Source organism: Diabrotica virgifera, chromosome 5 (assembly GCF_917563875.1).
Source record: "Diabrotica virgifera virgifera chromosome 5, PGI_DIABVI_V3a".
Lineage (NCBI taxonomy): Eukaryota > Metazoa > Arthropoda > Insecta > Coleoptera > Chrysomelidae > Diabrotica > Diabrotica virgifera.
The window spans coordinates 235440745-235463142 of NC_065447.1; the positions used below are offsets into that span (position 1 = coordinate 235440745).

The following is a 22398-nucleotide window of genomic DNA, read 5'->3' on the forward strand; positions in this document are numbered from 1 at the left end:
AAGCACGTGGTTGCCACGCCGCATACAGGTTTTCGATATTCACACCTACCAGCAAGCATTCAGTGTATCGACTTCGCCTCTAAAAATTGTTTTCACCGCAACTCTGATGACAAATTAAGCCGTAATAGCTTATGGTATATATAGCTACCAGAGAGCGTTAAAGGGTTAAAGCAGTTAGGTATAGGGAATACTTATAAAATAAAAAAGTACCATGAAATATCATTTCATTACAATACTAAAATACAGGGTGTTCCATTTAAGAAAACTCAGAAAATATTCACTCCGAGTTTCGACCAACACTGTATACTAAAATTTCAAAATTATCTATACTAATGATTATTAACAATAGTAGACTATATTAAAAATCATTAGAACGTAAGTAGAGTTTTAGATGTCAAACTATTACAATTCTACAGGGTGTGAATGTTGCTACGGAATTAATAAAAAAACGTAAATATCTCTTAAAATAGCCTGTATAATATTACAAAACCTCATATTTTAAGAATGAAGATATTGAGGAGAATCCAAAAATGTAAAAATATACAGGGTGTCTCATTTAAATAAAAACGAAGTTATAAGCAACTTCCGGTATAAACGGAAGTTGAAAAGAGATTAAAATACTTTCATTTAATAGATCATCCTTCAAAACCCCTCTATTCCAATTTTCATGATTCTGTTGTCTTTAGTTCTCGAGATATTTCTAATAGGCCAGTTATCTGCTTCACCCTATATACATTGTATATAAACTTTATACCATATTATATTCATATTATATTCATTTTAACCTATAAAATATTTTTGTTTTTATGTAAAAATCGATTGCAGTTTTTAAAGTTTACTTTTGTTTCAGACAATTGAACATAATGGACAGGGTAAAAATTTTTAGTTTCAACTTTAATTTCTTTTATCCTATTCCACTGGCTATAAGTTTGCTACTCTTAAGACGTCTTCTTGAAAAGTAAGTAAGATTTATTTAGGTAATCATAGAAAAGATTCTGATTGTGTAATACAATAGACAGTAGAATACCGACAAAAACCAGTTGTTGACACAGGTACGAATCTTCTGTAGTCTACAAATTTGTATGTATGTAAATTTTGTCAGTGGCACCAGTGTTAGAATTAATACTTCGTTTTCCTAAAAAAACTGTTTTCTTCTCTTTTTTCTTTTCTTTGGTAAAGGTAAATAATTTTGATATGTAGTTAATTTTGAAGACTGTTTTTTCACGGTTTCGTCTGTTTATATCAAATTTAACACTGTAGTTACCTACACATATTGAATTTTTATTATATTCTATTTGAGTTTAACTTTTTAGATTATGTTATGAACCAGTTGGTGTTAAATTAGGCATAAAACAACCGATAGATTTAAAAAAAGACATATATCCCAAAAAAACAGCAACCATCTCCGATTGGATGTCAACTAGTCATGTAAGTATTTAAGACATAAATTAAAATATTATTTTTCTTATTTATTTCAACAAGGCAAGCATCATAATATCTATGGTTGAAAGGTAAAAGGTTGTAACCCACAAATCAACTTTTTTCAGGAAGTAGAAAAAACTCCATTTAAGCAATTTGAAGAGGAATTAACCTAACAATTTTTTTCATTAATTTGTAGATCAACATTTGATCTATAAAGTGAGGGTACCAGGATAAAATGTTGATTGGAGGGTAGTAGGATTGCTAACTTGTAGCGAAGATGTCCGTCTTCCAGCATGTCAGGAACGAAAGTAAAGTTTTTTTTTTCGAGTAAGACCCGACTCGTGGGTGTATAACTTGTGGCAATTAAGAGGAAAGAAGAAGAAGAAGTTGTCAACACATATGGGATTAACAAAGGCTCCGTTGCTCAGAATCGGTTAGAGATGTGGGAGTGGTTCTTTACATTTTCTTATTAGCTGGGAAATACATGATAAATAATAGACTAAAATAAAAAAAGGCACAATAGCTACTAGAGCTAAACTAGGATATAATGGACAAAAAAATAAATAATGGAGAAATATAAAGCCAACATTGCGCCCCTTTGTTTTTTAGATTTGAAAGGGAACACAAAGAAAAACTCTTTAGATAAACAAATCAAATGAAAATTAATTAAATATAAATAATTATCTCAAGATAAATATAAATTCAATACAATAATATAAAGATATAATATAATAAAGATAATAAAGATAAATAAAACCTACCTTATCATTTCCTACTCAGTTGACCAGAGACAAGCGAGATGGAAGGGAAATGGTCCCAGAGTGTCTATAGCAACTCTTTCCCATGGAGTTCCAGAATATATTGTTGGCTTTTACCCCTAAGTCTTGTTTTGGGTCCCTTCTTGGATGCACACATGTCACATCGTTTGCACCATTCTTACACATCTTGCCACTTAACCCAATAATACCTCTCACGGACTCTAGCCAGAGTCCTATTGATTCCAAAATGCCCCCCCCCCCCGGAGCGATTATCGTGGAGTTCTCCAAGCACGTCCTTAACACATGACTTTGGGGGGAGAATAACTTGGGGCACTGTTCTTGTTCCATCTGGATTCGCTGCTTCACTGCTTGCCCTTACTTTGCAATATCCTGCCACTGTGGTCTAACTCCGTTGTCCAGCCACTCCTGTACTCTTTTTAGATCTGTATCTTCCTTCTGTTCAGCCTGAAGGTTTTCTAGAACTTCTTCGTCACTTCCATCCTCTATGGTTTTCAACTGTAGAATCTGGCCCTCTCGTTCTTCTTGGCGCTCGCAGAATCGGCAGTTTCTCCCTTTGCATGGTCTTCTCGAGAGACCGTCGGCATTCCCATGACTTCTTCCCGCTAGGTGGCGAACTTCAAAATCATAGGCCTGTAGTTTCTTGAGGCACCGAGCTATCTGGCCTTTAGGTGTCTTGAAATTGAGGAGCCATTGCAAGGCAGAATAGTCGGTTCTTATTAAGAATTTTTTGCCATAGAGGAACGAATGCTTCTGCTTTGACGACTGCCAATAACTCTTTTCTGGTGACACAGAAGTTTCTTTCTGCTTTTCCCAGAGTTTTCCTGAAGTGTCCTATGACGTGTTCCTCACCCTCTTGCACTTGGGAAAGCACCACCCCGATGTCATTTTGAGAAGCATCTGTATCAAGCACGAAAAGACCCTGCTCTTTCGGATATGCCAGGATTGGAGCCGTACTCAATGTATGCTCGAGTATGATGAAGGCAAGTTGGCACTCTGTTGTCCAGTCAAATGAAAGCTTTCTCTCAGTCAGACTACGGAGAGGTTTGGCAATCTTTCCAAAATAACGATAGGAACTGCAAAGGCCAATGACACTTCGGGCATCGTGTTTATTTCTTGGTGTGGCCCACTTCTATACTGCTTTTATTTTTGCCTGATCTGCTGCAATTCCTGAGGATGAAATTACATGTCCAAGGAAACTAACTTTTTCTTGTAGGTGAGTGTCATTAAATCTATGACGTACAGGTCAAAATTGTTTGAATTGGACTATAGAAATCAGTTCGTTATCAAATCCATGAATTTATTTCAAACGTAAGAAATCTTTGGTTTGCTAACGTTTATAGTAATTTATATACATAGTCCTTAAATAGAGTCCATAACATTTAAAAAACTCATACAGAAGTAAAAACTTTAAATTGTATTTTGGTATAAAATTGTTTATTAAAACTATCTAAAAACTCATCCAAATGGATTGCAAAACGTTTTCGTTCTAATTCAGAACATCTTCAGTGCCTAGAATGAAGTATTTCCACGTTAGTTTAAAGCAAAAAAGTTAAAATTGTGACTGTTAGAAAGAAAAAACCTGTGGGAATACTTACATTCTTCAGAGTAGTTTTAAACTAGCACCCTATTTAAAGTGGTAACCCCATAATATATGGTTTACATATTATATAATAATAGAATATGTTGACTACAAGTCGATGTTGTTAGATATAATAGAATAAATACCTATAGGGCAACATGTTTCCCTGCTCGAAAATGCTAGGTAATAATATAATAATATTTCCTTTATATTTTCCATAATAGTCTAAGAGCTAGTGAACCCTCCGACCAACGGTCGTCCTGTAAGGCTAGAAATTTGTCTAGTGATAATTCATAGCACACCAAAGCTAAAAACCATGACCTGGCAGGCATCAGCGGTGCACGTGTATCTACCAGGTGAATCGAAAAGTGCAAATTTAGGGGGTAAAATAAACTTTCTCCTGTAAGGTTTAAATTTAAGTATGTGTTTGAGTAAGTCATTTAGAAGAAATGTGTACAATGACAGGCGATTCTGAAGAGCATAAGACCTTGCCAGGCGAGGGGAAAGATTAGGGGTTTTTCCTAAAATTATTCTTTTTGCATCGAACATTTTTTTTTAGGTTTTTTGAATCATTCCATATAAAAAAGGTCTTTAATGATTTTTTGCTTAAGTTAATAGTTTTTGTTATATAAGCGATTGAAAATTTTGAAAATTGCGAAATCGGCCATTTTTAACCCTAAATCGGACATTTATCTAAAAATTTCAATGTTGCCAAGGTACGTAGATATTCTTTAAACATTGATTCATGAAATCTCGAAGAGTTTTTTGCAATAAAATATCGAAAACCCCTTTGTTTTTTTAATTGCTTATCAAGCGGGCGCGACACTGTAGTCTAAGTGAGGACGTTTGAGTTTGCATAAATTCATTATCTCGAGAATGGGAAAATTTCAAGAGAAATCCTCAGACAAGTCGATTTTTATTTTTGAATTAGGACTTTTTGGCATATATATAATACTAGTGACGTCATCCATCTGGGCCTGAGGACGTAATCAATGATTTTTTTAAATAAGAGTAGGGGTTGTGTGATAGCTCATTTGAAAGGTTATTTAATTCTCTATTCAGTACTATAAACATTAACATAATTATTAATACAGGGTGTACAAAAAAATTTTTCTTCTATTTGTCAAATTTAATCAAAGTTAATTTAATAAAAATTTTTTTTTGTACACCCTCTATAAATAATTATATTAATGTTTATATTAGTGAATAGAGAATTAAATAACCTTTCAAATGAGCTATCACACAACACCTACTCTCATTTAAAAAAATCATCGATTACGTCATCACGCTCAGATGGATGACGTCACTAGTATTATATATATGCCAAAAAGTTCTAATTTAAAAATAAAAATCGACCGGTCTAAGAATTTTTCTTGAAATTTGACGATTCTCGAGATAATGAATTTATGCCAACTCAAACGTCCTCACTTATACTACAGTGTCGCACCCGCTTGATTAGCAATTAAAAAACAAAGGGGTTTCCGATATCGTATTGCAAAAAACTCTTTGGGATTTCATCAATAAATGTTAAAAGAATATCTACCTACCTTTGCAACTTTGAAATTTTTAGATAAATGTCCGATTTAAGGTTAAAAATTGGCGATTTCGCAATTTTCAAAAATTTCAATCGCTTATATAACAAAAACTGTTAACTTAAGAGAAAAATCACTAAAGACCTTTTCTGTTTGGAATGATTCAAAAAACTTAAAAAAATTTGTTCGATGCAAAAAAAATAATTTTAGGAAAAACCCCTAATCTTTCCCCTCGCCTGGCAAGGTCTTATGCTCTTCAGAATCGCCTGTCATTGTACACATTTCTTCTTAATGACTTACTCAAATACATACTTAAATTGAAACCTTACAGGAGAAAGTTTATTTTACCCCCTAAATTTGCACTTTTCGATTCATCTGGTAGATACACGTGCACCGCTGATGCCTGCCAGGTCATCGTTTTTAGCCTTGGTGTACTAGGAATTATCACTATAAAAATTTCTAGCCTTACAGGACGACCGTTAGTCAGAGGGTTCACTAGCTCTTAAACTATAATATTTCTCTTTTAATCGATGTTTTAAAAATTCAAATTTCAGGGTTCTACTTTGAGACAAACTTAAACAAGTTTTAGTTAGGAACTTAAGCGAGATGTTGCATAATTATGCTGAAAGTGCTAAAAGGATTACTTTTAAGCATATTGAGTGATCTCGAATCCGGCCGAGTGTAATATAGTTGCTCATCCTAGCAAACTTTAAATTCACTAGTCCGGCAGCGGAACGAAAAGAGCAAAAAAATTTGCTTAAAATATATTTTAATTTTACGTTCGGTACAAAAGGTGGTTTGTTTGAGGGTTGAGTTTGCCGAGTTCTGTTTAAAGAACTGAATTAATATTTTATGAAATAGCTAGTAGGGTGGGTCGAAAAACAATAATGTTTCATTTTTTAATCGCTATACCGCGGAAAACTTGCCTTTGGAGTATATAAGTAAAATGCAAAGTCAAATAAAGTTATATATTGAACCCCCAGCTAGCGCATCACACTTAAAATTTAGTTTTTTTCAGAAATCAAGACATTTTTCTATTATTTTTAAAATCTTTAGCCAATAATATTTGAACGTGCTATAGTGAAAACTGTTTAGTTAATAGTTTAAAAAATAAGAAATAAATTTGAAACAGACAATATCTTTTAATTTGCGGTAGCGCAAAATACTCAAAAATTGTTAAAATTCACATATTAGCACCTTAAAAGAAGGTGTGGTCTAGTGTGTTGTGTTGGGTGTAATTAGCACAATCCATTTTTTGTTCTTTTACTTTACACTCCATTTAATTGGAATATAATTATTATAGTGTGTTTAAGGTTATAATTGATATAAATAAAACAACTTATACTTTTAATAACATGTTTAATTGAAAAAAAAAGAAACCAAATTATAGAAAAACAATGTAAACAAATTAAATGAAATTTTGACTTTAGAAAGAGTCTTTTACTCACTATTGCTGAGTGGGTACGTTGAAGCTGCGCTTGCTGTCAAACTTTGGCATCGAAGCTCTGGATGCTACGGCAGATCTTATGAAACCATCTCATTACTTAGCACCGACGACTTTTTTAGATGCTTCAGTGACTTACTTGACGCATCGTTCCACGGCTTGACTATGACCTTTAAAATTTTCCAAAGTTCCAATCCTCGGGTGTTTCACCAGTAGTGATTTTAACCCAAACTTCATCATCAGAGACTCTCCGTAACAGTGATGGTGGTGTAATTTCAGTGGTGTTCCAATCAAATAATTCAGTAGAGTCAGTCGCATGAAAGGTGATTTTTGGAGGTCGAAAAACCCTAATTCTTTCTGTTTCTGTAGCTAACATCCTTGCTTTGATTATTCTTCGGAATCCTAATTCTCTTATGTGTTTCCCTTCATCCACTATCATCCTCAGTAGCAAATTTTCTGGGTGAGAAAAATGCATTTCTTTCGATTACAAGATCAACTACTTTAATCAAATTCTCTGGTAGAAATCTGGTTGATTTGATAGCCTCAAAAACGTGTTCAGGTCCATCTGTTATTTATTTGCTGTACTTTATTTTGAACCATACAGGCATGCATGATTTAAAAATGAAGGATACTAACAATTTATGTTCAACTGAAGACGTTTCCACATTTACATACAGTCTCAAAACTTTGTTCATCATCCAGCCTCAAAAGTCCACTGCTGAACATAGGCCTCCTCCCCTCGTTTCTAACCCAATCTATTCTGCGCCGCTCTCATCCAGTTTTTATTTACCTTTCTTAAGTCGTCAGTCCATCTTGTAGGCGGTCGACCGACGCTTCTCTTGGCCTCCATTCCAATAACCTCTTCGTCCATCGCCCATCTGTCATTCTGGCTATGTGACCTGCTCATCTCCACTTCAACCTGGCTATCCTCTCGATGACGTTAGTCACTGGCGACTGACGTCAAGGTGACTGACGTCAAAACTCTGTTAGCTGTAGTCAACCATCGAGAGTGGGAAAATGGACCCGGCTCTCGAACAGATAAGTTCACAGGGCAGTTGCCTGACTTTATCGCACAACTTATATCTATAGAAGATACTATTCATCTTTACTCAAAAGATTGCGATTAACTAGTCCTCCTAGTGATTAGGAACGAGATGGTTTCATAAGATCTGTCGTATCATCCAGAGCTTCGATGCCAAAGGTTGACAGCAAGTGCAGCTTCAACGTACCCACTAAGAAATAATGAGTAAAAGACTCTTCCTAAAGTCAAAATTTCATTTAATTTGTTGACATTGTTTGGCTGCAATTTGGTTTCTTTTTTGTTTCAATTAAACATGTTATTAAAATTATAAGTTGTTTTATTTATATCCTTTATAACTTTAAACACACTATAATAATTCTATTCCAATTAAATGGGGTGTAAAGTAAAAGAACAAAAAATGGATTGTGCTATTTACACCCAACACAACATACTAGACCACACCTTCTTTTAAGGTGATAATATGTGAATTTTAATAATTTTTTAGTATTTTGCGCTACCGCAAATTAAAAGATATTGTCTGTTTCAAATTTATTTCCTATTTTTTAAGCTATTAACTAAACAGTTTTCACTATAGCACGTTCAAATATTATTAGCTAAAGATTGTAAAAATAATTGAAAACTGTCTTGATTTCTGAAAAAAAACTAAACTTTAAGTATGATGCGCTAGCTGGGGGTTCAATATATAACTTTATTTTACTTTGCATTTTACTTTTATAACCCAAAGGCAAGTTTTCCGCGGTATAGCGATTAAAAAATGAAACATTATTGTTTTTCGACCCACCCTAATAGCTAGATTTGCTATAAAGTGAAATATGAATAGTAGTCCGGTAATGAATTTGAGGCGGTTAAATGCTGACGTCGGCTTAACTGAAATTTGTTTTTTCTCCATCGCAAATGTTTTTAGTGTTCATCTCAATTTATTTTATGAACTCATAGTCGAGGAAATGAAACTGAAAAAATGGCAAAACCTCGCAATTCTTTCGTCCAGCATCGATTTGTACAAAAATTTGGGATTAGTCTCATTTCACCTTCTAGTTCATTTTCTATATCAAGCCGTTGTACGCTTTTGGTTTTTTAAGAGTGAAAACTACCCCTAATTGTAAAAAATTATAAAATAACTTTTTAAACTTTAAGATTGTCAACATTTGGTTCTTATTTGTTACATAATGATTGTTTTGTGCTTTAAGATATAATATCCTAATATTTCAACCCGTACAACCACCCTTCTTGGAGCTATATATAAAAGATTGACTTATCCTAAAAGAATAATTTCGGCTTGCATCGATTTACATAAAAGTTTAAGATTAGGATCATCTCACCCTGTACTTCATATTCTATATCATGCTCAAGGACGTTGATTATTTTTAGGGTTGTAAACTACCCCTTATTGTCAAAAATTATAGGTATACAAACATTGTAAACTTTAATATGGGTAACATTTGGTTTTGATGGGTTAAATAATGATTGTTTTATGCTAAAGGATATAGTATCATATTTCAACCCTTAAAACCACCCTTAATAACATTGCAATTGTTATGAGTAGATAATTTAATAGATCTATACAGAAAAAAAAAAGTATAATTAAAGAATTACAAAAACATCTATTTACAGAAAAATACGAATTTACAAATAATAATGTACAAATACAAATAGTTTTATCTACTATAATATGTCATATTCTGTATAAGTTTTTAGTTTGTGAAAACTGTCATTATAGATAGCAATATGTGAAGGATTTAAAGTGTGCGTGAAGTAACTTTTACTTTACTTTACTTAATCAGTAGACCCATTTGTACCTTTCGGTGTAGGGCCATTTATAATACAATTCATTAAATTACAATTCAATAAATTACAATATTTTACAATCTTCTGAATTGTCCTAGCTCTTAACGAACTTTCTCCATTCCTTCCTATTGGATGCCATCTGTGTTGCTTCCTGCCAAGTCTTACCCTTACTCTGCAGTATCTGCGAAATGTCACTGTTCCATTCTTTGATGGGCCTTCCTCTTCTATTCTTACCTATTGGTTTGGCTTCCCACACTCTTTTCACTTGTCTATCATTGTCCATCCGGGTTAGATGTCCGAACCATGCCAATTTTTTCTTCTTGATTGAGTCGAGTATCGGCTTGATTTTGAGTCTTTCTCTTATTTCTTCATTTCTGATTCTATCTGTTCTTTTTACTCCTATCGTTCTTCTGAGGTATCTCATCTCTGCTGCCTGTATTCTGCTCTGGTGTCTTTTGTTTAATATCCAATTTTCTGCTCCATATGTCACCGTAGGTCTATATATTGTTTTGTATATTGTCATCTTGGTCTTTGTTGATATTTCTTTGTTATTAAGGAATCCTCTATTTAGTGATTGGAATAGTTTTCCTGTGTTTTCCATTCTGTTGTTAAGATCGTCCTCTATGTCTCCTTTGTTGTTGATTACTGTTCCTAAGTATTTGTATGAATTTGTCTGTATTAATTGATGTTGGTCTATCATTATTTCTATTTGATCTTCCGTCCCTTGTTTCCTTGATATTTTCATTATCTGAGTCTTCTCTTTGTTTACGTTTAAGTTGTATTTGCTTGCTTCTAGGTTCCATTTCTCTAAGTTGTATTTCAGTTTTTCTGCTGTTTCCGCAATTAATACTATGTCGTCTGCAAATATACACATCTCAGCGTTTATCATTTGCATTCTGTTCCAACCGATGCAGTATTTCTTGAAAGTTTTCTTACATTCTTTCACTATTTCATCTATTACATTTATGAATAGCACTGGGCTGAGACTTCCCCCTTGTCTAACTCCTTGAGTTGTTTCAAATGGTTCTGACTGTATATTTAACATTCTTACTGTATTTGTTGTTTTCATGTATATACTCTTTGTTGCTTCTATCAGTTCTTCGCTTACTTCCTTCTTCTTTAGGCTTTCCCATATATCTTTTCTTTTGACTGAGTCGAAGGCTTTTTCCATGTCTATAAAGCTCAGGTATATTTCTCTATTTTTCTTTAATGCTTTTTCTATTACTTGTTGCATGGTAAATATATGGTCTTGTGTGTTGTGTCCTTTCCTGAATCCACTTTGTACGTCCTCTAATTTATGTTCTATTTCTTTTCTGATTTTCCTTTCTATTATGGTTTCGTATACTTTTGCTGCTACACATAGTAGTGATATACCTCTATAGTTCTTACAGTCTCTTGTGTTTCCTTTTTTGTATATAGGTATAATTACTGCATTTGTCCATTCTCTGGGTATTACTTTTCTCTTCCATATTAGGTTATATATGTATAACAATTTTTCTTTTGCTTTTATTCCTATATATTTCATCATTTCTGGTGCTACTTCATCGCTTCCTGGTGCTTTTCCAATCTTTATCTTTCTTATTGCTTCTTCTAGTTCTTCTTTTTCTATAGTTTCTGGATTTTCCGTGTTTCTTATGGATACTCTCTTTATGTGGCTTTCCTTCTCCATTGTGTTCACTTGATTTCCATTCAGTAACAGCTGGAAATGTTCTCTCCATCTTTCCATTATTGTTTTATCGTCATTTATTATTATTCCTTCCTTGTTCATTATTTGTTTCAGTTTCGTTTCTTTGTTGCTTCTTAGGTTTTTCAGTGTTCTATAAAATAATTTTACGTTTTCTGTGCTGTTTTCTTCATTTTTTCTCCGAATTTTTCCCAACTTTTCTTTTTCTCTTTCCTAACTATCTCTTTAACTTTTGTTCTTTTTCTCTTATAATTTTCATATTTTTGTTGTGTTTTGTCTTGTATGTATTCTTTCCATAATTTCTTCTTTTCTTTTATTTCTCTTTTCACTTCATCGTTCCACCAAGACGTTCGTTTCCCTCTGTTGTTATTTCTTGTGGTTCCACATATTGATTTAGCTGTTTTTATCATCGCATTTTTAAATTTCCCCATTCTTCTTCTATTGTTTCTGTTATTATATGTTCATTGTCTATTTCTTTCTCTAGCCCTTCTGTGTATCTTATTTTCGTTGTTTCTTCCCTTAGTTTATAAATTTTTATTATTTCTTTGTGTTCTCTGTTTATGTTCTCATTTCTTTTTATTTCTTTTCTTTTGCTTTTGAATGTGGTTTCTAGTAGATAGTGGTCACTACCAATTTCATAACTCCTTTTCACCCTTACGTCTCTTATCCAGTTCTTCTCTGTTTTTTGCATAGTAGTCCGGTAATGAATTTGAGGCGGTTAAATGCTGACGTCGGCTTAACTGAAATTTGTTTTTTCTCCATCGCAAATGTTTTTAGTGTTCATCTCAATTTATTTTATGAACTCATAGTCGAGGAAATGAAACTGAAAAAATGGCAAAACCTCGCAATTTTTTCGTCCAGCATCGATTTGTACAAAAATTTGGGATTAGTCTCATTTCACCTTCTAGTTCATTTTCTATATCGAGCCGTTGTACGCTTTTGGTTTTTTAAGAGTGAAAACTACCCCTAATTGTAAAAAATTATAAAATAACATTTTAAACTTTAATATTGTCAACATTTGGTTCTTATTTGTTACATAATGGTTGTTTTATGCTTTAAGATATAATATCCTAATATTTCAACCCGTACAACCACCCTTGTTGGAGCTATATATAACAAATTGACTTATCCTAAAAGAATAATTTCGGCTTGCATCGATTTACATAAAAGTTTGAGATTAGGATCATCTCACCCTGTACTTCATATTCTATATCATGCTCAAGGACGTTGATTATTTTTAGGGGTGTAAACTACCCCTGATTGTCAAAAATTATAGGTATACAAACATTGTAAACTTTAATATGGGTAACATTTGGTTTTGATGGGTTAAATAATGATTGTTTTATGCTAAAGGATATAGTATCATATTTCAACCCTTAAAACCATCCTTAATAACATTGCAATTGTTATGAGTAGATAATTTAATAGATCTATACAGAAAAAAAAGTATAATTAAAGAATTACAAAAACATCTATTTACAGAAAAATACGAATTTACAAATAAAGTACAAATACAAATACAAATAGTTTTATCTACTATAATATATCATTAATGTTGTTCTGAAGCTATTTTCTTGTGGCATTTTTACAATTTTAACTATTTAGAATGGGAAATAAGCCACAATATTATTAAAAAATGATTTTTATTAACGTTTCGACGCCCAAATCGGGTGCCGTTGTCAAAATACAAAATACTATTGAAATATATACCATGAAACGGGCTGTTCTCTTCTAATTTCTTGGGGTTGAGAGCGGACTGTATTTCTAATCGGTTGGAACAGCCACGGTGAGCAGACCTAGAATCACTATTCGGTGTAGGTATCTGCTCGTTTGGGGTAGAATTAAAAGGATGGCTAAATATTATGCCGTTTTAATCAAGCGAAGAAATTTTTAAACAATAGTATTTTGTATTTTGACAACGGCACCCGATTTGGGCGTCGAAACGTTAATAAAAATCATTTTTTAATAATATTGTGGCTTATTTCCCATTCTAAATAGTTAAAATAATATATCATATTCTGTATAAGTTTTTACGTTTGTGAAAACTGTCATTATAGATAGCAATTCGTGAAGGATTTAAAGTGTGCGTGAAGTAACAATGTATTTTAAATGGGATTTACTTTTTCGCACTGTTTTTGGCACACTTTCATATAATCAAATATCCTTAACTTTCGCGTTGTCATGGTGATGTCATGTGAGCAATAAATTACAACAAAAGTTTTGACAATTTTGTGGTTTGAAAGAAGTTGGAATTTTTAAATGTCAAAGTTCTAAAAATTGTAGAATAGAAATGAATTCCAGTGACGAAGAGTTACAGTTTTTTTTATTTATTTATCGTAGATAAAATATTGTATGACACTGTGCGTGAAGTACTTTTTGCAAACTTACGCGATGTATAGCACTCGCCCCGCTGTCGCTCGTGCTCTAAACATCGCGTGCGTTCGCAAAAAGCATAGTTCACGAACTGTTTCATAAATAACTATTTTAGTCATCTTCTAGTATACGAACTAGTTCTGTGGTATTATACAGTGAGCACGTAAAGGTTGGAATAAATTCATTTTCTCGAGAATGGACGATTTGGGAAAAAAATCCCGGAACAGGTCAATTTTTATTTTTAAATTACGACTTTTTGGCATATACGTCATACTAGTGACGTCACCCATCTGGGCGTGATGACGTCATCGATGATTTTTTTAAATAGGAATAGGGGTCGTGTGATAGTTCATTTGAAAGGTAATTTAATTCTCTATTCAGTAATATAAACATTTACATAACTATTTACACAGGGTGTCTAAAAAAAATGTTTTAAATTAATTTTATTGACATAAAAAGAAGAATGCATGTAATTTTTATTTAGTCCAAAATACATTTTAAGGTTCTTAGAACACAGAAAAAATGTTTATTTGAAAAATAATCATTGCTTTTCCCTTAAATCAAATGTTCAAATGTAAAAAAATTAAATGTTCAAAAAGAGGAAGGTGAGTGGGCGGCTAAAATGCTAAAACGATATTTATTTGTTAAATAAACTTTATTTCCTGTTTTCTGATAGCAGTAAAATGTATTTTGAGTTAAATAAATTACACACATTCTTCTTTTTATGTCAATAAATTTAATTAAAATAATTTTTTTTGGACACGCTGTATAAATAATTATATTAATGTTTATATTACTGGATAGAGAATAAAATTACCTTTCAAATAAGCTATAACACGACCCCTATTCTCATTTAAAAAAATTATAGATGACGTCATCACGCCCAGATGGGTGACGTCACTAGTATGACACATATGTCAAAAAGTCGCAATTTAAAATATAAAAATTGACCTGTTTCGGGATTTTTTTCCAAAATCGTCCATTCTCGAGAAAATGAATTTATTCCAACCTTTACGTGCTCACTGTATACATTGAAAACGCTCTATAAGCAAAATCCACAAGGAAAAGAAAAAGGTTTTCTTTTTTTCCTGTAAGGTAAAAGGAAACCTGTATACCTTACCTTAGGGCATTATCCTGTTTGCCATGTGACCATCACAGGCCTTTTTACTGAAGTATGCACTTTTAAGGCATCTATATTTTATGTAAAGGGTTTTTACCCAAATATTTTTCTTTTGTGGCTCAGCTAGCATCCAGTTTATCGAACACTGATGATGATTTTTTATAAAAATCGAAAACGTTTTGTTGTGATGTAGCCCTTTTAAGGGATTTTTAATAAAAAAATTTTTATACCTTTTACAATGGATTTCTTTCCAATTTTGCTCTATAAGCGGACTATTCGAATTTTTCGAAAAATAAAAAATTTGTTTTATACACATAGCTTCTTTATTTTTGGAGATACAAAGTATTTTTAAAAACGATTTTATAGAATTTTTGAAGAGCTATAAAACTGTGTAAATTAAATTCCGTAGGATCTCTTAGTTTTTAATTGAGGTGGGTTTAAAGGGCTAGATAAGGTGATGTTTGCTCGTAAATAGGGGTTTTAAACAGCTATATCTCGCTAACTATTCACTGTAATGAAAATTAATGCACAAGGAAATTTTAGTTATTAGAAAAATCTACAATTTAGTAATTTATAATTTTTTTCTTATCTCTCTCGTATTTTCGGATATATTTTGAAAAAAAATGGTGAAAAATACGAAATTGCAAAAAATCAATTTTTCTCGAAACTCCAATTTTTCTAAAATAAGGCCTTTTAAATGGGTCAAACTTCTTGTGTGTATTATTATTACAGATTTAAAAGGAATTACAGAAAGGTTAAGCACAATTTTTAATTAGGAGGGTAGTTAGGGGGTTGTTTTCACTGATTTTGTCATAAAGAAAAGTAGGTATCGAACTTTTTTTCATCATAAGTCACTTAATTTTTATGATAGAAACTTCTTGATTTTTTAGTTTGAAAGGTATAATTATATTCTTGAAAAAATATAATTTAAATTTTCCTAGAAAAATGCAAAGTTTTCCCGTTATTTGACTTTGAATATTTCAAATTATAAATTTGACGAAAAAATCTAACTTTTAACATGCCTTATCTCGGTTTGTGTTGGTTGTAAAAATATTATAGAAGAAGAATTTGGTTTGTGTTACTGAAGGGCAAAAATACGATAGCTACAGTTTTCTTGATTAAATGGATATTTTTCGAGTTATTCTCAAAAAACTCTCTAAAAAAGTGGATTTTTTCGTCGAAAAACGGTTACTTTCAACCGGGAATTGTTAGGTTCTACAATTAATGTTTGGTAAATGTGTTAAATATATTTTATTTTTTATATTAGGCGTGTTACATTTTAATATTACAAAAGGACGCTACTCATTTTCTTTGACATTATTTTATGTATTATTTGACATGACAGTTCTTACAGAGAACATGAACTTGTCATTAACTGTTACCAACACAACATTCTAAAGGTTTGTTCACACAATTCAGTGTACTCTAACAGGAATAAAGGCGGCTGCACAATTGCCCGGGAACGGGAACGAGAACGGAAACGGGAACGGGAAAAAAGTTAACCTCTACGTAAATTAATGTTGTAGATGCACAATAACTGAGAACGAGAAGCAGTCCGGTAACGGGAACGGGAAAGTTGACCATGTTTTAACTTTCTCGTTCCCGTTGTATTCCCGGAACCAATCAGAAGGCAGTATTAAAAAAACTGTCAAATGCCCAATAAAAATTTGTTATTAGAAGTGTGTGACCAAGCCTTAGTGACAATTTTGATACATTTTGCATTAAAATAAATGACGAACAATTGATTTCTTTATTGGAAAAATGTCCTCATCCGTATGATTGATGTAGATCATAGTACGTACTTATATGGTAATAAGATACAATAATAATATAAATATTTGAATGATATGCTTTTTATCTTTATGCTGGCGAACCTTTGCGATTGCACACATATTGTGTAAATTAGTTCCAAGATCATAAAAAACGAAAATATTAAAAGCTCGTCATCAAATAAATCCATATTTTTAGAGTTAACAGACATGTTCTTTTAATAAAATTAGAAAAAGATAGTTCCACAAAATTTATTTTGAGAAGAAAAATAATTAATAGCACAAGTGACAGTGACACAAAACAGCTGTTTACCATTTAATTGTGAATCTGCTGATGCTTTCAGTTTCCGTTCTCGTTCCCGTTTCCGTTCTCGTTCCCGTTCCCGGTCAATTGTGCAGCCGCCTTAACTCAAAAAATATTAGTTTTACGAAAAAAATGTAAAAAATGTTTTTTTCTTTGAATTCCGTTTTACATCGATTTACATGGTTAAAATTTAATAAAAAAATTTCCACCCCCGAGATGGGATGGCAACCACCACCAATGTTTTAGCGTACAGCGGCATGATATAGAAAATGATCCTTGGACTATTCCCTACCTTCTGTGAAAATTTCAAGTAAATCTAAGCTAGATGAAAAAATTGCGATCCAAAATCCTCGACTGTTAGTACAAAGTGAGCTTTTAATACTCAATGTCATTTAATAACATAATGTTTGGTAATATTAAAATATTAACACGGTGTGGAAAAGAAGACGTATTTACTCTTCATAACCCAATAGGTCCCCATAACGCTCGAGGTGACTGCACATTTAGCATACTTTGCTCCCCTACCATTATATTCTAATAGAAGTAGCTAAGGCCTTTGTTTTCAATACGGAGAATTTGAAACTGGTCATTAAAAGAATGATTATGATCTAAAACGTAAAGTGCGTATCTAGAATCTGTTTTTATATTATTGATAGCCCTTCTGTGTTCTGCTATGCGTTTGTTAAAGGTTCTGTCAATTTGACGGATGCAAGTTTTTGGCAGTGACCACCACTTAGTCTATTTCAGTAAACGACAGGACTGAATATAAAAAAATGTACTATTTATTTTTTCTTGACTCTTAAATATTGGGGGTTACGCTACTAAATCCAATTGTTATTATAATTATTTTCTATATTCTTACGGTATATTTTGCAAGAAATGGAGAATCCAGGCTATATAAAGACATTTATGAAAATATTTAATTAAGTACATTTTTAAAATATGAATTACTCACTCCATTGTTCTTATTTCAAGTTAGTCCTGTCTTAATTTTGCGTTGAGCGCCTGAAGGTTAAGAATAATAATTATAAAAAAAGACAGAAAAAGAACACGGTGCTTGTTCTAATTGCTTGAAATATATAAAAAGTACAGACATGGAGACATACTTACTTACAATGTAAAATAATTTTAATAGAATGATTATTAAATAATATATATTCGAAAAAATTTCAAACGTATTTTCTTTATATCAATTATTTGCAATAAAAAATGTATTTAGTAATATTTTTCATAAAGGTATATATTTATTAAAAGTCTCTAAAAGTGCTACAACACAATCACGGAACGTTTTTGATCTTAAAAGATCATCGTCAGTGCTGAAACAGAATGATAATATGCTGAGCCATCAAAATTAGAATATGTAGGTAAACCCCTTTAAAAATAATACAATTATGTTTACATTGTTGTGTTTAAATATAATGGTAGGGGAGCAAAGTATGCTAAATGTGCAGTAATTCGAGCGTTATGGGGACCCATTGGGTTGTGAAGAGTCGATTCTAAAACCAAAAAAAGTTAAGTAAAGTTTTCCATTTTAGTTTTAATTTTTAATTTTTAATTTTTCATTTCCAACAATCGTTTTTTTAGACTATAGCGCCATCTATCCATAATTCGAAAAAAGTCTCGAATAAAAGTTACTTATTTTTACGTAAGGAATCCAAATCTGCATTAAAAAATGGGGGCTCCCATTTAAAAATTTGAAGTAACCCCCCACCCCACCTCCATGGGTGGTTGTGTTTGGTGCTATTGGATAGATTTTTCAAAAATATTGAATAAGTGTATTTTTCAGTTTTCCGATCTGATGTTCATTTCGCGAAATATCGCGAGATTCGTATTTAAAATATTAAATTTACCCCCACCCCTCTCCGTGGGAAGTCGTATTTGGTAGCATTCGATAGATTTTTGAAAAATATTGAACACGTATTCAAACAGTTAGAAGATTTCGAATTTGCAGATGACATCTGCCTGATAACTGAACACCGAAATAATATGCAAGCAAAAATTGACACATTGGCACAGTACTCCGACACGATCGGACTTCGAATAAACACAGCGAAAACTAAGCTTCTAAAAAATAATAACCATCCAAATAATAAAATAATGATAAACGGTAAAGACGTAGAAGAGGTAGACAAGTTCACATATCTGGGATATGTCATGGAAAGGAGCCGTAGAGTCGTAAAAAGGATATACAGACGAGAATAACAAAGGCTCAACATGCATTTAACGCTTTAAATAGAATTTGGCAAACAAACGAAATATCGGAAACAACAAAAATTAATATCATTCATAGTTGCATTAAAAGTATACTGCTTTATGGAGCAAAAACATGGAAACAGGACGAAAATACAACTAAAAATCTACAAACATTTGTAAACAAATCTCTAAGAAAAATCCTGAAAATATACTGGCTAAACAAAATAACTAATACAGAACTATGGGAAAGGACGAAGCAAACTAACATATCTACTACATATACAGTCAAGGAAAACTAAGGAAATGGATCGGCCAGACTTTGAGGAAAGACCAAAGCAGCATAGCAAGACAAGCACTTGAATACCAACCAGAGGGGAAAAGAAAGAGAGGCAGACCAGACAACAGCTGGAAAAGAACAACAACGAGAGAACACGAAAAAATTGGACTAAGATGGGGCGAAGTCAAAAAGAGACCAAAAGATAGAAGAGAGTGGAGGGAATTAGTTCACAATTTATCCAGAGAATAAATACAAAAGAAGATGCGCTGTCCCGGCCAGACAGTAATCTTACACTTTTGGCCAAGAAACGCATACGCGCCCAATACTCCACAAGAAGTGATGGAACGAGAGAGAGAGAGAGAGAGATAAGAACTTAATATAAAAACTAGACTCACCACAACAACTATCAATCAAAATATACTGAGATATTTTTGACGTATAACTAGAAGAGGAGCAGGCATGGAACGAATGATAGTTGACGGCAAGGTAGCGGACAATAAATCGGAGGAAGATCTCCATTACGATGGTCGGACCAAATAAATAACATGGCTGGTTACTCATTATTCGAAGCAAAACAACACGCATATGAGAAAGGTAAATTGGACAGAAATAGTCAAACAAATTACATGATGCCACTACATCTTGACGAAGGAGAAAATTCTTACGATGGTTAAAAGATAGAGGAAGAGGAGGATTATTATAAGCATATTGCATTCCAGACAGAAGTTAAAAAAATATTTCTCTTCGATTTTTAATTTTTTTTAAATTCTGTGTGGCCACCAAATCCTGTCTACACATTTACATCACTCCAAATAAGCAATATCCATGTAAAGCATACAACTAACTATCATACATATAAGTAATTTAATGGAGAATAAAATTATAATAATTAATTATTTTTAATGGGAATAAGCCACAATTTTACCAAAAAATGATTTTATTAACGTTTCCAAGCCCAAATCAGGTTTCGTTGTCAAAATACAAAATACTACTAAAATAAACAAAAATGTTGTTGCTAAGTAAAAAAATTCTTCTAATAATTTATTTAATCTGACTCATTTATATTGGTAATTCAGACGTATATTATACATTTTAAAGTAGAAGACTTTAAAATGATATCGCCAATATTTATGAGTTGCGTTCCTGGGACGACTTTACTAAAAGATAGTTCATTCTATTACATGAAATCAATCCCAATTCAAGAATATCCGTCACAAAAAAATCATAGCATGTGATCTGTCTTTAAAAAAGACAACAAAATGCAACGATGGCAGTAAAATTCTCGCGCTAGAGATTCCATAGTAAATCACGAGGGAAAACCAGGAAAAAACCTCGTGATACTATCCCGACATCGTAAGTATTTGGTCTTACATTTAATTTACTTTCAAAAAACTAATACCAAATTCTGATTTTAATATGTTTAAATTATAAATAATATTAATAATACATAGATATATAATAAGTAATACTAAAATATAAAATTTGTACCAACTCGATATGTTATTGACTTACTAATCGTGGAATTTTCTTTCTATTGACTTCCTCTTTCTGTATGGGTAACCTCATCCTACTGCATTCTACCGAGGAATTTGCGACACAATTGGTTTAATTTAGCATAATTAGAGCCGCTTCTTTGATTTTTCTCTTTTTACTATCTGATTCTTTCAGGACTATACTTGAATCTCTTCACTGAACTCTATGTTCATTATCCCATGCGTGTTGACATATTTGAGATCTATCAAATTCTCTATTTTTAATATAAGACTGATGTTCACTTATTCTAACGTTTAATAGTCTTGATGTTTCACATAAATAAAATTGTTCGCATTCACAGTAGGATGTGGTTACACATTCTGAAAGAGGAAATCAATAGAAAGAAAATACCACGATTAGTAAGTCAATAATATATCGAGTTAGTACAAATTTTATATTTTAGTATTACTTATTGTATATCTATGTATTATTAAAATTATTTATAATTTAAACATATTAAAGTCAGAATTTGGTATTAGTTTTTTGAAAGTAAATTAAATGTAAGACCAAATATTTACGATGTCGGGATTATATCACGAGATTTTTCCTGGTTTTTCCTCGTGATTTACTATGGAATCTCTAACGCGAGAATTTTACTGTCATCGTTGCATTTGGTTGTCTTTTTTAAAGACAGATCACATGCTATGATTTTTTTGTGACGGATATTCTTGAGTTGGGATTGATTTCATGTAATCGAATGAACTATCTTTTAGTAAAGTCGTCCCAGGAACGCAACTCATAAATATTGGCGATATCATTTTAAAGTCTTTTACTTTAAAATTTATAATATACGTCTGAATTACCAATATAAATTAGTCAGATTAAATAAATTATTAGAAGAATTTTTTTACTTAGCAACAACATTTTTGTTTATTTTAGTAGTATTTTGTATTTTGAAAACGAAGCCCGACTTGGGCTTCGAAACCTTAATAAAATCATTTTTTGGTAAAATTGTGGCTTATTCCCATTAAAAATAGTTGATTATAAAAATGCCACAAGGAAATAGCTTCAGAACAACATTATAATAATTATTATTAAAATTATTATATTGTAGGGTCCGAAAAAACCTTAATAACTACTACAGAAAATTTCATATTTAGGTACATATACAGAGGTTTTACTGTAACATGTCTAGTTATTCCTTATCTGATAAAATCTACCAGTTCTAAAATTCAAATTTCCTTTATCCAACAATTTCAACGAGGAAATTGTGTGATAATGGTTTTCATGTATCTAATTGGAGAGCGAATGAGATACATTGCACATCCGATGTTCAAATTAGCTACAGTATAGGATGTAGATTGGATATTTTGGTATTACTATTTAAAGATTCTTAGTTTACATAATAGGTCTGGATCCCGCGTATGAAAAAAAAGTTGATTAATAGCAAGCTGAAAATTTGTTAATAGCTTAAGGGTGTCTAGTCAGATAAATTTTGATATATGGGAACACTGAAACAGGGGCAGTTTTAATTGTGGAACAGGTTAAAAATTTGGAACGGTCAGACCACGAAAACGGCACATTTATTTTGTCCGACAGAACAGACCTAAACTCTCCGAACA

General features: G+C 32.1%; 1 protein-coding gene across 3 annotated transcripts in view; it reads left to right on the top strand.

Moving 5' to 3' along the window:
• The window catches only part of LOC114331757 (ceramide synthase 5-like), a 187255-nt gene that overhangs the window by 92718 nt on the left and 72139 nt on the right, over positions 1 to 22398 (top strand). For all 3 annotated transcript variants that reach the window (XM_050650882.1, XM_050650884.1, XM_050650883.1), the window contains exons 2-3: positions 851 to 958; positions 1314 to 1428. In XM_050650882.1, the coding sequence (XP_050506839.1) occupies positions 864 to 958; positions 1314 to 1428 (210 nt within the window). In that variant the 5' untranslated portion in view covers positions 851 to 863. The remainder of the gene's footprint in view (positions 1 to 850; positions 959 to 1313; positions 1429 to 22398) is intronic.